The following is a 15,597-nucleotide window of genomic DNA, read 5'->3' as shown; positions in this document are numbered from 1 at the left end:
ATATCATCTACTTCGTGAAAAGGTTTGAGTGGATTTAAACAGAAATATTGATGCTTGCAAGAGTCTCGCCTAACTCTACATCATTTAACCCCACATTTTTCCAGATCTTCATAACCCTCCCCACTAATGAGTTATCCAATATCATTAAAGAAAAGACATTATTTCAAAGATGTTCCCCAGCTTTTGATCCATCATGGATATGAAATGCAATTATTCCAGCAGAAACCTACAAGATTCTACACATCCAATAAGAATACTATACTGACACTAGGAAAATCCCACCAAAATTCACCTATCAGCAGAGTTTCATAGAAGAATTATAACAGTTATTATTGTGTGCAGTTGGAGGCTCGCTGCAGTGTCACCAGGTGCCCAGCATCAATGAAACTATTGTGGGTGTGTCTAGTCCCCTTCAGATGTATCAAATGAAAAATTCATATAAACTACGATTGCCAGGGGAAAGTAAGTGAAGTTTTCATAAGATCTGGGGATATCCATAGATGTTTTCATATACACTCAGGTTAATCAACCTCATTTTCCTTCCAAGTCATGTGGCTCTGGGTTATGTTGCCTCACTTAAGTGCAAGTAGTTCAGATCTATTAGATATTCGTTATGCATTTCTTCCAAATCTATAAAATATTTTTTGGTGCACCAAAAGTAACAAGCTAATTCATAACCATGAACTAGTTTTATGAGTAATACCCTCTGTATAGTGTTGAATTGGCAGGATTAATGTAAATTCTAAAAAAAAATATTAATATGTCTAATTGCTACAACCAGCCCACCATAATGTGCGCATTTATTCATATTGCAATAATCATTTAAAACTATTAATTACAACACCTTCGCAATTATGTCTTCTGCTAATATTCTATTCTACTACAGATTAAAGATATATAAATGTTACATTATAACATAAAATAATGATTACAGGTCACATTCTCATCCCTATTCTATAGAACTTAAAATAAAATCTTTGTTGCCTCATTTCATTTCAACGTCAACAACACTTAGATTTTGTTATTTCAGAACACCCAGCAACAACAGAAACTTATATAAGTGAAAACTGTCATAAGTAACAACTCGACGTTAAGTGTAGAATCATGAGTTTTAATGTGTGTATATCTACGTTTCACATTTGCCCCATTTGACATGGGTTAAAGGCGTGTGTGTAAGTGTTGCTGCTGCATAGGTGTGAAAATGATCCATCCTACCACATTAGAACCAGAGTTACAGATATTAAATAAAGATACGAAAATAGTTAAAGATATGGAAGATGAAGGTACAGTTTAGCAACTAGCCTGATGGCCACACTATAGCTCTGCTACTCTTCTCACACTATCAAGACATTATGAAAACTCAATATATAACTCAGGCCATAGACTTTCATCTGAAAATGACAGGAGACCTATTTAGTGCATGCACAAAAAAAAAAGTCCAACTCACATCTCTTATCAATTCTTCCTCTCCTGGGCGGGAATGGCATTACTGCTGGACTATAAATGCTCTCAGATGTATCGCCATTTACTACTCGGCTACATTCACATGTAAATCTTTAATTCGCTGTAAAATTGGTGCCAGTATCTCAAGCCATTTAACAAATACGACAACTATGAGGTTACCATCGTTTACTGAGCAGTAGCTGGAGGTGACGTCATTAAATACTTAGTACGTCATCAATGTTCATTCAAACATACTAACATATAATTCTGTAAAGGTTTTTAGCTTATTCGATAATCTATACATCCATTGGTAATTTCTTTGCTTATCTTAAGCCAGGCAATCTGCATATCTTAAGCCACTTCATTTATGGATTTCTGATTCATTATATTTACGAAAAATGCACTCATTACATTTTTCTTCATAAGATTTGTAAAAAAAAAAAAAATGAATATATTTCTCCGTTCAATTCAAGCATATTACCGTGGTCCTGAATTAGGTTAAATGGTTCAGTTTCATACGGAAAGAATCAAGAATCCAGGCAACTTATTCTAAAATATTTTGCACAAAAATGTTCTTAAACTGAACCTCAGAACAGATATTTGTTAGAAATTTCAAATGATTGTAACATTCAGTATTCAAAGTTCATGCCTCCACACATACAGCGGTTGAAAGGCTTCCTACTCAAAGAGAACAGCAGATTAACCAAAAAATAAGACAAAAATGTGTCTTCAAAATGCAATAAATACGGTTTACTAACAAACAATAGCTAAATATTAAATGCGAATCTCTCTCTCTCTCTCTCTCTCTCTCTCTCTCTCTCTCTCTCTCTCTCTCTCTCTCTCTCTCTCTCTCTTGTTAAACGGCCACGTCCTTGGATTTACAAACACCAAACTCGAGGTACAGAGAAAACTTTCTGCGGAAAGCAACAAGGACTATATGACCGCGGCCTCAAAAGACATGGTGAGGCTACAGTGACTAATATAATGAATAACAGATCTCTGAGCTTTGTCCAGACTTTGCTGACAGAGAGGGTGGACTCAACAAGTATCTCCTCCTCCGGGTCGGACTGTTTCATGTGACCTGCCTCATAATCTCCAACATTCCTGCCTTTGAAAATTAATCAATCAATCCTTCCTCTGGTGAGAATCAGTTTTAGTTCCCAGGTTCTTCCAAGGACCCAGGTCGTTGTGATACCTCATCTCTTACTGATATCTTTATATATCAACTTAAATGGGAATAGTAACCTTCATTAAATAGACACGGAGACTTTATTAATGCAAAACTACTTTTGAATGCGCCGCGATAACCTCTACCACCGTGCCTCAACATTGGTCTCTCACTTTCTGCTATTTTCCTTCTCATTCATAAATGTTTTCCTAATTTCATCAGATCTAATGCAGCGTCTGACCTTCCCGTCTCCTGCTATGACACTGAATATCTCCAATCATCTCTTCGTTAAGGTTCCTCAAAGAAGTGACTTCAATACACATACATCACAAAGTGTAATTGATCGTCAACAGTAAGGATGGTGTTGGCAAGGCCTCATTTTCTGCTGCTATGGACATTTGGAATAGTTAATCAGACATCTTACTCGTGTTCTCATTCATATATATTTTTTTATTATTGATCTCGAAGGTTATTCTCGCATTGCGATCCTACTGAGCACTGGCTGGAGATGACGTGAGAAAATTAATTACGTCATTCATATCCATTTAAACCCAATGTCTTTTAATCATTACCAGTGTTTACACCCTCACTTCAAACGTCAACATTGGCACTTGAGAAAGTTTTAGAGGAATAATCTTAAAGTATTCTTTTTCTCTCTGTTCCTTGGATGACTACCGACTCTTCTTGCGTGATGCAAGGTGGAAAAAACTATATTTTTTGCAGTTTACGCTCTACAAAGGTACGACATTTCTTTTATATACAATCGATACATCTTGCTTTTTTAGGTGATATAATATATATATATATATATATATATATATATATATATATATATATATATATGTATATTTATTATTTATTTTATTTATTTTGCTTTGTCGCTGTCTCCCGCGTTTGCGAGGTAGCGCAAGGAAACAGACGAAAGAATGGCCCAACCCACCCACATACACATGTATATACATACACGTCCATACACGCAAATATAAATACCTATACACACACAGACATATACATATATACACATGTACATAATTCATACTGTCTGCCTTTATTCATTCCCATCGCCACCTCGCCACACATGGAATAACAACTCCCCTCCCCCCTCATGTGTGCGAGGTAGCGCTGGGAAATGACAACAAAGGCACCAGTCGTTCACATTCAGTCTCTAGCTGTCATGTAATAATGCACCGAAACCACAGCTCCCTATCCACATCCAGGCCCCACACAACTTTCTGTGGTTTGCCCCAGACACTTCACATGCCCTGGTTCAATCCATTGACAGCACGTCGACCCTGGTATACCACATCGTTCCAATTCACTCTATTCCTTGCATGCCTTTCACCCTCCTGCGTGCTCAGGCCCCGATCACTCAAAATCTTTTTCACTTCATCTTTCCACCTCCAATTTGGTCTCCCACTTCTCCTCGTTCCCTCCACCTCCGACACATATATCCTCTTGGTCAATCTTTCCTCACTCATTCTCTCCATGTGCCCAAACCATTTCAAAACACCCTCTTCTGCTTTCTCTACCACACTCTTTTTATTACCACACATCTCTCTTACCCTATTATTACTTGCTCGATCAAACCACCTCACACCACATATTGTCCTCAAACATCTCATTTCCAGCACATCCACCCTCCTGCGCACAACTCTATCCATAGCCCACGCTGTGTGTGTGTGTGTGTGTGTATCTGTGTGTGTGTGTGTGTGTGGGGAGGGGAGGGGGGTTGCTCACCCCGTTTTCTGCAAATTATCCCTGAGTGTTGGTGTTTACTCGTTTCTCGTTCTGGATGAAGAGATGAGGCTTGGCGGAATGCGTGCATAGTGCCATTGTACAAAGGCAAAGGGGATAAGAGTGAGTGCTCAAATTACAGAGGTATAAGTTTGTTGAGTATTCCTGGTAAATTATATGGGAGGGTATTGATTGAGAGGGTGAAGGCATGTACAGAGCATCAGATTGGGGAAGAGCAGTGTGGTTTCAGAAGTGGTAGAGGATGTGTGGATCAGGTGTTTGCTTTGAAGAATGTATGTGAGAAATACTTAGAAAAGCAAATGGATTTGTATGTAGCATTTATGGATCTGGAGAAGGCATATGATAGAGTTGATAGAGATGCTCTGTGGAAGGTATTAAGAATATATGGTGTGGGAGGCAAGTTGTTAGAAGCAGTGAAAAGTTTTTATCAAGGATGTAAGGCATGTGTACGTGTAGGAAGAGAGGAAAGTGACTGGTTCTCAGTGAATGTAGGTTTGCGGCAGGGGTGTGTGATGTCTCCATGGTTGTTTAATTTGTTTATGTATGGGGTTGTTAGGGAGGTGAATGCAAGAGTTTTGGAAAGAGGGGCAAGTATGCAGTCTGTTGTGGATGAGAGAGCGTGGGGAGTGAGTCAGTTGTTGTTCGCTGATGATACAGCGCTGGTGGCTGATTCATGTGAGAAACTGCAGAAGCTGGTGACTGAGTTTAGTAAAGTGTGTGAAAGAAGAAAGTTGAGAGTAAATGTGAATAAGAGCAAGGTTATTAGGTACAGTAGGGTTGAGGGTCAAGTAAATTGGGAGGTAAGTTTGAATGGAGAAAAACTGGAGGAAGTGAAGTGTTTTAGATATCTGGGAGTGGATTTGGCAGCAGATGGAACCATGGAAGCGGAATTGAATCACAGGGTGGGGGAGGGGGCGAAAATTCTGGGGGCCTTGAAGAATGTGTGGAAGTCGAGAACATTATCTCGGAAAGCAAAAATGGGTATGTTTGAAGGAATAGTGGTTCCAACAATATTATGTATATATATATATATATATATATATATATATATATATATATATATATATATATATATATATATATATATATATATATATATTTTTTTTTTGTCGCGGTCTCCCGCGTTTGCGAGGTAGCGCAAGGAAACAGACGAAAGAAATGGCCCAACCCACCCCCATACACATGGCTTGATTCAATCCACTGACAGCACGTCAACCCCGGTATACCACATCGCTCCAATTCACTCTATTCTTTGCCCTCCTTTCACCCTCCTGCATGTTCAGGCCCCGATCACACAAAATCTTTCTCACTCCATCTTTCCACCTCCAATTTGGTCTCCCTCTTCTCCTCGTTCCCTCCACCTCCGACACATATATCCTCTTGGTCAATCTTTCCTCACTCATTCTCTCCATGTGACCAAACCATTTCAAAACACCCTCTTCTGCTCTCTCAACCACGCTCTTTTTATTTCCACACATCTCTCTTACCCTTACGTTACTTACTCGATCAAACCACCTCACACCACACATTGTCCTCAAACATCTCATTTCCAGCACATCCATCCTCCTGCGCACAACTCTATCCATAGTCCACGCCTCGCAACCATACAACATTGTTGGAACCACTATTCCTTCAAACATACCCATTTTTGCTTTCCGAGATAATGTTCTCGACTTCCACACATTCTTCAAGGCTCCCAGAATTTTCGCCCCCTCCCCCACCCTATGATCCACTTCCGCTTCCATGGTTCCATCCGCTGCCAGATCCACTCCCAGATATCTAAAACACTTCACTTCCTCCAGTTTTTCTCCATTCAAACTCACCTCCCAATTGAATTGACCCTCAACCCTACTGTACCTAATAACCTTGCTCTTATTCACATTTACTCTTAACTTTCTTCTTTCACACACTTTACCAAACTCAGTCACCAGCTTCTGCAGTTTCTCACATGAATCAGCCACCAGCGCTGTATCATCAGCGAACAACAACTGACTCACTTCCCAAGCTCTCTCATCCCCAACAGACTTCATACTTGCCCCTCTTTCCAAAACTCTTGCATTCACCTCCCTAACAACCCCATCCATAAACAAATTAAACAACCATGGAGACATCACACACCCCTGCCGCAAACCTACATTCACTGAGAACCAGTCACTTTCCTCTCTTCCTACACGTACACATGCCTTACATCCTCGATAAAAACTGCTTCTAACAACTTGCCTCCCACACCATATATTCTTAATACCTTCCACAGAGCATCTCTATCAACTCTATCATATGCCTTCTCCAGATCCATAAATGCTACATACAAATCCATTTGCTTTTCTAAGTATTTCTCACATACATTCTTCAAAGCAAATATATATATATTTATCTATTTATTTTGCTTTGTCGCTGTCTCCCGCGTTAGCGAGGTAGCGCAAGGAAACAGACGAAAGAATAGCCCAACCCACCAACATACATATGTATATACATAAACGTCCACACACGCAAATATATACACCTATACATCTCAACGTATACATATATATACACACAGACATATACATATATACACATGTACATAATTCATACTGTCTTTATTCATTCGCATCGCCAACTCGCCACACATGAAATAACAACCCCCTCCCCCCTCATGTGTGCGAGGTAGCACTAGGAAAAGACAACAAAGGCCCCATTAGTTCACACTCAGTCTCTAGCTGTCATGTAATAATGCACCGAAACCACAGCTCCCTTTCCACATCCAGGCTCCACAGAACTTTCCATGGTTTACCCTAGACGCTTCACATGCCCTGGTTCAATCCATTGACAGCACGTCGACCCCGGTATACCACATCGTTCTAATTCACTCTATTCCTTTGCACGCCTTTCACCCTCCTGCATGTTCAGGTCCCGATCACTCAAAATCTTTTTCACTCCATCTTTCCACCTCCAATTTGGTCTCCCACTTCTCCTTGTTCCCTCCACCTCTGACACATATATCCTCTTGGTCAATCTTTCCTCACTCATTCTCTCCATGTGACCAAACCATTTCAAAACACCCTCTTCTGCTCTCTCAACCACACTCTTTGTGTTACCACACATCTCTCTTACCCTTACATTATTTACTCGATCAAACCACCTCACACCACATATTGCCCTTAAACATCTCATTTCCAGCACATCCACCCTCCTGCGCACAACTCTATCCATAGCCCACGCCTCGCAATCATACAACATTATTGGAACCACTATTCCTTCAAACATACCCATTTTTGCTTTCCGAGATAATGTTCACGACTTCCACACATTCTTCAAGGCCTCCAGAATTTTCGCCCCCTCCCCCACCCTATGATTCACTTCCGCTTCCATGGTTCCATCCGCTGCCACATCCACTCCCAGATATCTAAAACACTTTACTTCCTCCAGTTTTTCTCCATTCAAACTTACCTCCCAATTTACTTGACCCTCAACCCTACTGTACCTAATAACCTTGCTGTTATTCACATTTACTCTCAACTTTCTTCTTTCACACATTTTACCAAACTCAGTCACCAGCTTCTGCAGTTTCTCACCTGAATCAGCCACCAGCGCTGTATCATCAGCGAACAACAACTGACTCACTTCCCAAGCTCTCTCATCCACAAGAGACTGCATACTTGCCCCTCTTTCCAAAACTCTTGCATTCACCTCCCTAACAACCCAATCCATAAACAAATTAAACAACCATGGAGACATCACACACCCCTGTCGCAAACCTACATTCACTGAGAACCAATCACTTTCCTCTCTTCCTACACGTACACATGCCTTACATCCTCGATAAAAACTTTCCACTGCTTCTAATTAGTTAAGAACACTCATCACATAGGTTAGATCAAGTAAGGTTCATATCATTCACTAGAAAATTCTGTGACACAGAAACTGCAAAAATTACCAGTTTATTTCATTGCAGTAAATATTAACGCTTCCCTTCGTTCATCTACGAGTGAGTATTTCTCTTCATTAACGACTTATTCTCACTTGTTTTGAAGAATCTTTTCTGTCCATTAGTAATTATAATTTGTTGAAAACACGTTAAAGGTATGATAATCTTTGCTAACTGATGTTTCTCTCTATTTCTTACCTATTGATATCTATAACTGCTTATTCAACTCTTACAATCCCCTTTTCAGCCCCTGATGATGACACACATGTCTCTCTAGCTGACACAGCCTCTGCCTTATCAGCCATAGGGGTGTCCTCCTGTGTCTCATCATGCATAACACGTTGGCCTCAAAACCGGGGCTTATCATTCCTACTTGAAACCTACAGGGTTTCATCCTATGCCACTCTAATCCTTCTAACTCTCGTCCTATAGCTTTGACTTTTTCCACTTCAAGAGTTAAAAGATATCTTTAAGTTTCTTCTCGGACACCTTTGATATCAAAGTCTTCATTTGGATCACCATTTGCGGGTTCCTTAACATGATATTCATTAGTGATATCCTTTCCTACTGTAACTCACATTTGGCCTTCCATGGGGATCAATTTTATGTCTTGGGTCATATCGCAAAAAAGAAAAAAAATAATAATTTCGGCGGTAATATTTTTTCTAAACTCTCATCCTTCAGTTTTCTATATTTTCAATAGAAACTAATTCAAAGTTTTCTCGATTGCTTTCAGAATAAACATAGCTCACAAACTTTCCATTAACTGAATACAAGAAACACCAAAAGATTCATTATTTTTACTCGGGGAAAAAAAGGTAAATTTATCTTAAGGGAAATTAGATGAGATTTATCATATGTTCCGTTGATTTTAAATGTTTCACTTGCTATTACTCTTACTTCTTTCTAGTGCTCATAGCCCTCCCCACTATCAGTACATCCTTGATCGTAGGGTTAAAAACAAATACTCCATATCTTGCTCCCCCAGTCTGTATGTATATTCTACTAAATGCAAACAATACATTGACAATTAGTCTTCCCATACCATAGTCTAGGTCTGTGGTGACCCTAAACTGGAGCTTTGCCAAACATTCTTCTTACGAGATTCTCGATTTCAACAATAACTATTCTACTACTATTCTTACTACTACGAATAATAATAATAATAATAATAATGATAATAATAATAATAATAATAATAATAATAATAATAATAATTAATAATAATAATAATGATAATAATAATAATAATAATAATAATAACAATAATAATAATAATAATAATAATAATAATAATAATAATGTTAATAATAACGAGATATTACGTCAAGAAAAGCTGCAAAATTATTAATCTGAAACCTAGTCGTACAATTCGAGCAGCCTAGACAGCAATCTACCTCGTATTTGACTATGGTTCCCTTGCGTCTCGCCACTTTTGCCTCTTCAATTAGTAGTGATACACGACCCGTTAAATTACGGATATGATATTCTGCAACAGCAAATAAATTCGCTGGTATTATGTTCTGTGAATGTCTGTGCAGTAATTCATCCTGAGAAGGTGCCCCCATGGATAAGAGTTAATATAATCCAACGATAAATGTATTTCTCAGCCATTAAAACAATAATTTAAAGTCTCTCGTATATCTGTACCATTCAGATTTATAACTGCAAGCATAGTCACATTTTGTTACCTAAATTATCACCATATAACCCTGCCATATATACTCCGCCATTCATAAAACCTTACTAAGTTGCCTATTGAATTAACCTGTTCTTATGAGTCTTCTGGATAATTCAAAGCCAATGAAGAATTATTTACATTGATTTTAAGCCACTGAAGAATTACTTACATTATCTGTCATACCACAGTGCTAATTCTCATATATATGTAAATCTATAGACATGTTTACATTCCATTGTTTAAATCCCTCATTTACATTAGCCTTTTAAACCTCCTCATTTAAGTACACCTTCATTCATCAGTCCCGCCATTTATTAAATGACCTCCCATTCATACAATAAGTCATTTAAATACATCGTCATTCATCAGTCCTGCCATTTATAAATGACCCGTCATTCATAAAATAGTCATTTATGGACCTTGCCATTCTTGAACCCAGTCATTCACGTTCCCTGCTTCTCATAAATCCATTTATTGTTAATGGGAGAATAAAAAATTACTGTGCACACCGTCGACGATGAATGTAACTTGTAGCAATCCTACTTGTACGAGACGCCAGTCTGCTGGGCCAATTTGTGACCGGACTTTTTTGGGCATTGCATTATGCGATCCAAGAGATTCTTTCTGTTCCTCCTGTAGTCAGGACACTTCCGTCCCATTCGGGAAGGCATTCAACGCAATGGTGATTGGCGACTAGTATCTGTAGCAGAGTTACCAACTCAAAATTTCAGATGGCGCTAGATTCACTTCCGAAAATGCGCTAAACTTACTAAAATGACAGCGAAGTAATGCTCCTCTAATTATTTCTGCTCTTTGACGTGCCAGATTATTAATAACAGGTACGACTGACGGCTTTAAAACTAAAACACTTACCATTATTCCAGATGTGCTAATTCCCAGTCCGCAATCTCCTCGTCCTCGGTGTCCTGGGGTTGTGGTTGTCTATGTGAGGGTCCTGGATGAGGTTGTGATGATCCGTATGCGTCCAGTGACCCAATGTTTTCTAGTACTTCATTGTCCAATATATGATCATAACAGCAGTTTCCATATCTTCTTAGTCCATACTTGATAGTATTTCACCTTCGATGTTTTGACTTCACGATGACTTAAAATGCACCCTACAACAGTGTTGGAGTGAGGCAATGTCAACACAGTCAAAATCAACTCAGAGGTGTCACTGAAGGGATTTTCTCCTGTTGCATCCCTGTACGAGGATATTTCAGCCCAGAATGCTAGGGTGCCAATGTTCTGTTTCCACTATACATGATGAAGCTTCCTCCAGTGGAACTCAATGCGTGTGAGAATTTCTTCGTTATCAGTAAGCATCTTTGCTATTTCCAGTATTTCAGGGTTTATAGGTTGCAGGTATTCACTTGCACTCAGTGATGACATTGACTGTAACACTTAGACATTGTCTGGTGAACGTTGACGAATCTGTTTCACTAATTCCACTAAACTGTATACATCTTCCTCGAATATCTTTTTCATCAGGAAACTTACATTGTGCTATTTCCTTTTCAGACTCGTACCCCAAGTACGGATGTGGACCTGAGTAGTTCTCTACTGAATCTCCTACCTTTAATTTCCTGCCTGGGTTGAGTACCCTAGAACTTATGGAATCAGTAAGTTGAATAAGGTCACTTAGCATTTTGGTTAGATCCTGTTTCTCCGCTTCAAATTTCTCACTTACACGCTGAACTTCTTGTCCCAAAATATGTCATAGAGGCTATGAGCTGTGTAACACCTTTCACTATTTGAAAGTGTCTTAAGTTCAACCCAATGCTGCAGTATTCTGACTTAGCTGTATTAATTTCAAGGGAGTTTGGCCATCTTTGATCAAAGAAAGGATCTCCTTGTACCTTCCCTGGCGAATGTCAGAATGGGAGAGCCAGTTTTAGGTCACTCTGATCATAAAATCCAAGTTCTTAGGGAGACACTTTGCTGCAACACGAGACACAGTTAGCTGCAGAGAATGACCACACACACACACACACACACACACACACACACACACACACTTGATCAGGATCAGACGAGGAACTTCTAACTTGAGAGTAGCATACACTTCACTGTTGACACCTGCGCTCACAGAAGCATTTTCGGTGCCACTCGCAGCAAGGTTTTGTAATTCCAACCCGTTCTTTTTCAAGAACTTGATGGCATCACATATCCCATTAACTTTGCAGTCAGTCAGCTAAGCAAGGTCCAAGAAAGTCACTACAGTCTTCTTACTTTCAGACTAGAACCGGATAGTGATACCCAATACTTTCGTTACCGTAATGTCGTTATTATCATCAATTAACAGGTTAAACTTTGGATCGTCTGTGTCGCTTTTCAAGTCACTGTTAAAATGCGGGGCAATCACATCGCACACGACTGCACTAGACTTCGACCTTTTAAACTTAAAATTCTTGCATCCTTTACTGACTGCAAACCGTGCTTTGCACAGCTCACTGAGATGATCAGCAGCACGTAATGAACAATGTTCTGCAATGAATATTGATAAATTTTCTTCAGTCTCTCGTGCGTCATCACTCACTGTTTCAAACGGAATTGTGGTTAGTCTTTGAATATTGAATGGTTCTGCAGATTTCTAGTGTTTTGCTGTGTCTTTCAATGTCACTAAGTTTGGCAGACAATAGCAGTACTTGCAAAGACTTTTTGTGTTATCCCCCTCTACTTTTCTCAACCATTTTTTATATTTGGGGTCTTTCAACCTCTCTGCTCTAGACCGTTGAGTATATTTTTTACTCGTAGTGTTCGAAAATATAATGGATTGCAAACACACAGCCAGCAATGTTACTGTCCTTCATAGCCCAGGAATAGTTCTGTCACCACCGAGAGTCCGACTGAACCTGAACTGAACGGTAGACTTAAGGAGGAAAACACCCGAACTGACCTTGTTCACAAATTTTTCGATGAAAGCGAATTATTACGTGCAATATTCGTATTGTTTTTCTTGTTCTTGCAATAGGTTTCGATTAAACGTCCTAACTCACATTAACATATCTTAATTAATGTTTGAATTCCTCATATATTGAAATAACATTAACTTCGGAGTTTAACACAAAAAATCGCCGAAAAACGCACTAAGGAACTAACCAGATACGAAATTTAGGCGGTAGATCTCTATAAAGAGCGCTAGATCTAGCGCCAAAAGCGTTAAGTTGGCAACTTTGAAATTTCTGTAGCCGAAACTCCCTACGTCCGCAGCACGCACAGAGATCCGGCTACAAATCCAAGTTACCATCATATTACGATACGATGTTGAACGTGAGTTTCTGAATACTTTTTAAGAAATATTAGCTGTACTTCATCTGTATCTACTGGTCTGCACAGCATAATATTTGAGCCTCAAATAACAAAGCTAATATACCTTAACACTTTTAAGCGTCCGAACACATCCAGTCACACACATTCGCGCTCGAAAACACGAAAGTGACATTGCGTGGCGTGGATGGAAGGAAAGAGGAGGTAGTCGGTCACCGTAAACGCTTCTCAAAATTCACGTAAGACATCTATTGTATCAATGATACTTATAATGAAGCAGTTTTACCGTTTGTAGTATAGATGCACAGGGACTTTTGTCTTTGTAACATTACAGGGGTTTCTCATAGACCCTAAATATAGGATTACCTAGAAATATCAAGTACCATGAAAACTACCTCCGGAATATCTTTGACGTGATGTTAAAAGGATAGTCTGCTAGTGTTTGAGGACGTTTTTAGATATCCCTGTATTTAGGGTAAAGAGACTTGTTTACCAATTTGCCGAGTAAATATATTTTCATTCCATGAGCGTGAAGGTCAATTCATCTAAGTCATTTATGGTCTGAATTTTACCATCACAGAGCTTTTGCGGTTGAACTTTTAGCCTACATGTTGTTCCTGGATATGTCACTATTATAAAGTTTCAGCGGCCCATAGATCCATGTCGGTAAGTGGACGTAATTTTCTTCCTTATGGATCGCAGGATGTGCATGGTGTGGACATAGATATTTGTGCCGAATGTGTGATATTGTGTAATTTGGCTACCTTTTTTAATTTGGTTATTTCTTTTTTCTTTGGGTGTGAATGTACTGAAGCCAATACGGTCATATATCATCGTTCTCAGGGGCCGTACCATCGCATTCAAGGACTGTACTGTTTTTTTTTTTTATTTTGTGTGAGCTGAAAAGTTTAATGAAGACTTTTTATATCCCATGAATAATGCTTCAATAGCGAAGAAGTGTTCAATCACACACCCTGGGCAACACGGTGAACATCCTTTAGAATAAAATTACTGAGCAATTTTTTGAGTCCGATATAAATGTTTAGAATTGATATGAGAGACGTCAGAAATGATAAATATAATCGCGAAGAAAAAGAATTAAAAAAAGATATTTATTTTTGCAAAAATCTTAAAGTGTCCTTCTATCAGGTAGCTCAGCTGCTGTACTACAATGCTTTACATGATGTCCATGAATACATCAAATGATATTAGTTTTAGTTATTATGGAAGTATGAATAGCTTTATGGGTGACCAGCTTCTGGAAGACTAAGTTAAGAGGGCTAGCTTAAAGCCCCATGATCTCCCAGTCCCCTCCTCATTAGTTCACCTGACCATTCCTGTACACGCCCCTGCAGTCTCTGTCCATTTTCTAAACGTCATTAATGACAATTGAATGCGTGCTAAGTGGACTATTAAAAATTCTCCTTTTGATTTCCCCTAAGAAGGTTCCTGCCTTTCTTTGGGCGATGCTTCTATCTCTGGCGAGCGAATTCCCTAAGTTTGCGATTTGCAGGGCTGCCGTTCTTCCGAAGTTAGAGTTATATTTGTAAACGTTTTCTCTGGAGATCTTCTTAAGAAAATGTTACTTAGGGACACAATTTTAGTTAGTCCATTTTTCACAAAAATGCTACAAATCAAATCGTGTATCACTGTCGTGTATCACTCTATGTTTTAGGGAGAATAGGAAAGATTTCACCATGTGTACTTGACAAAGGTAAAATTTCTCCACATCTCAAGTCATATGATTAGGACATAGCCTTTCTCGGCATGTCTTTGCCTACCCTTAGTCGATCAGTTATTTACTACCTATCGTAAAGTATATATTCTCTTTATTTGATTTATATTATTTATAATGTCTTTCATACCAAAATCTTCATAATCAAAACGTGGAAATTTTGTGTGGGATGAGGGCCGCCAGTTCCATGTCCGTCCCTGATGCGGTATTGTTTCACACACACTAGCAGATGATAGGCCTCAAAACGGCAGCAAGGCTAAAGCTATAGTCCGACTCACCAATTCCCAGTCTAACCACTTGTAATACACCAAAGAGGTGGGTCTCTTCGATATCTTCTGAGAATTAGCTGTTTCTGTACCTTCGTCATTTGGTAGACTATGTAATACTGTGTTGGAAACTCAAGAGTCGGATGTTATGACGTGTTTCTTTCCCTACACCACTAAACTTTGCAACTCCTTACCTTCTCATGTCTCTCATAATAAGTACGAGCCGACCTTTTTTCAACCAGCAAATTTGCCACTTCAAAAATGTTTAGATTATCTTACCCTCTGTATTTTCTTTACATCCCCTTTTCTTTAATCTTTTACTTAATATCAAAGACCTGGCCTCGATGCAGACCATTGTGTATGACTGGATGG

The 15,597-nt window shown here is 39.0% G+C and overlaps 1 protein-coding gene across 1 annotated transcript in view; it reads right to left on the bottom strand.

Moving 5' to 3' along the window:
* The window catches only part of LOC139763342 (uncharacterized), a 305,437-nt gene extending 303,806 nt beyond the window's left edge, over nucleotides 1-1,631 (bottom strand). The window contains exon 1 of the mRNA XM_071689364.1: nucleotides 1,448-1,631. Within this exon, the coding sequence (XP_071545465.1) occupies nucleotides 1,448-1,487 (40 nt within the window). The 5' untranslated portion in view covers nucleotides 1,488-1,631. The remainder of the gene's footprint in view (nucleotides 1-1,447) is intronic.
* Between the last annotated feature and the right edge of the window lie 13,966 nt (nucleotides 1,632-15,597).

Source organism: Panulirus ornatus, chromosome 46, assembly GCF_036320965.1.
Source record: "Panulirus ornatus isolate Po-2019 chromosome 46, ASM3632096v1, whole genome shotgun sequence".
Classification (NCBI taxonomy): domain Eukaryota; kingdom Metazoa; phylum Arthropoda; class Malacostraca; order Decapoda; family Palinuridae; genus Panulirus; species Panulirus ornatus.
The sequence above is the reverse complement of the archived record's forward strand: the minus strand, read 5'-3'. Positions and strand labels throughout refer to the sequence as shown.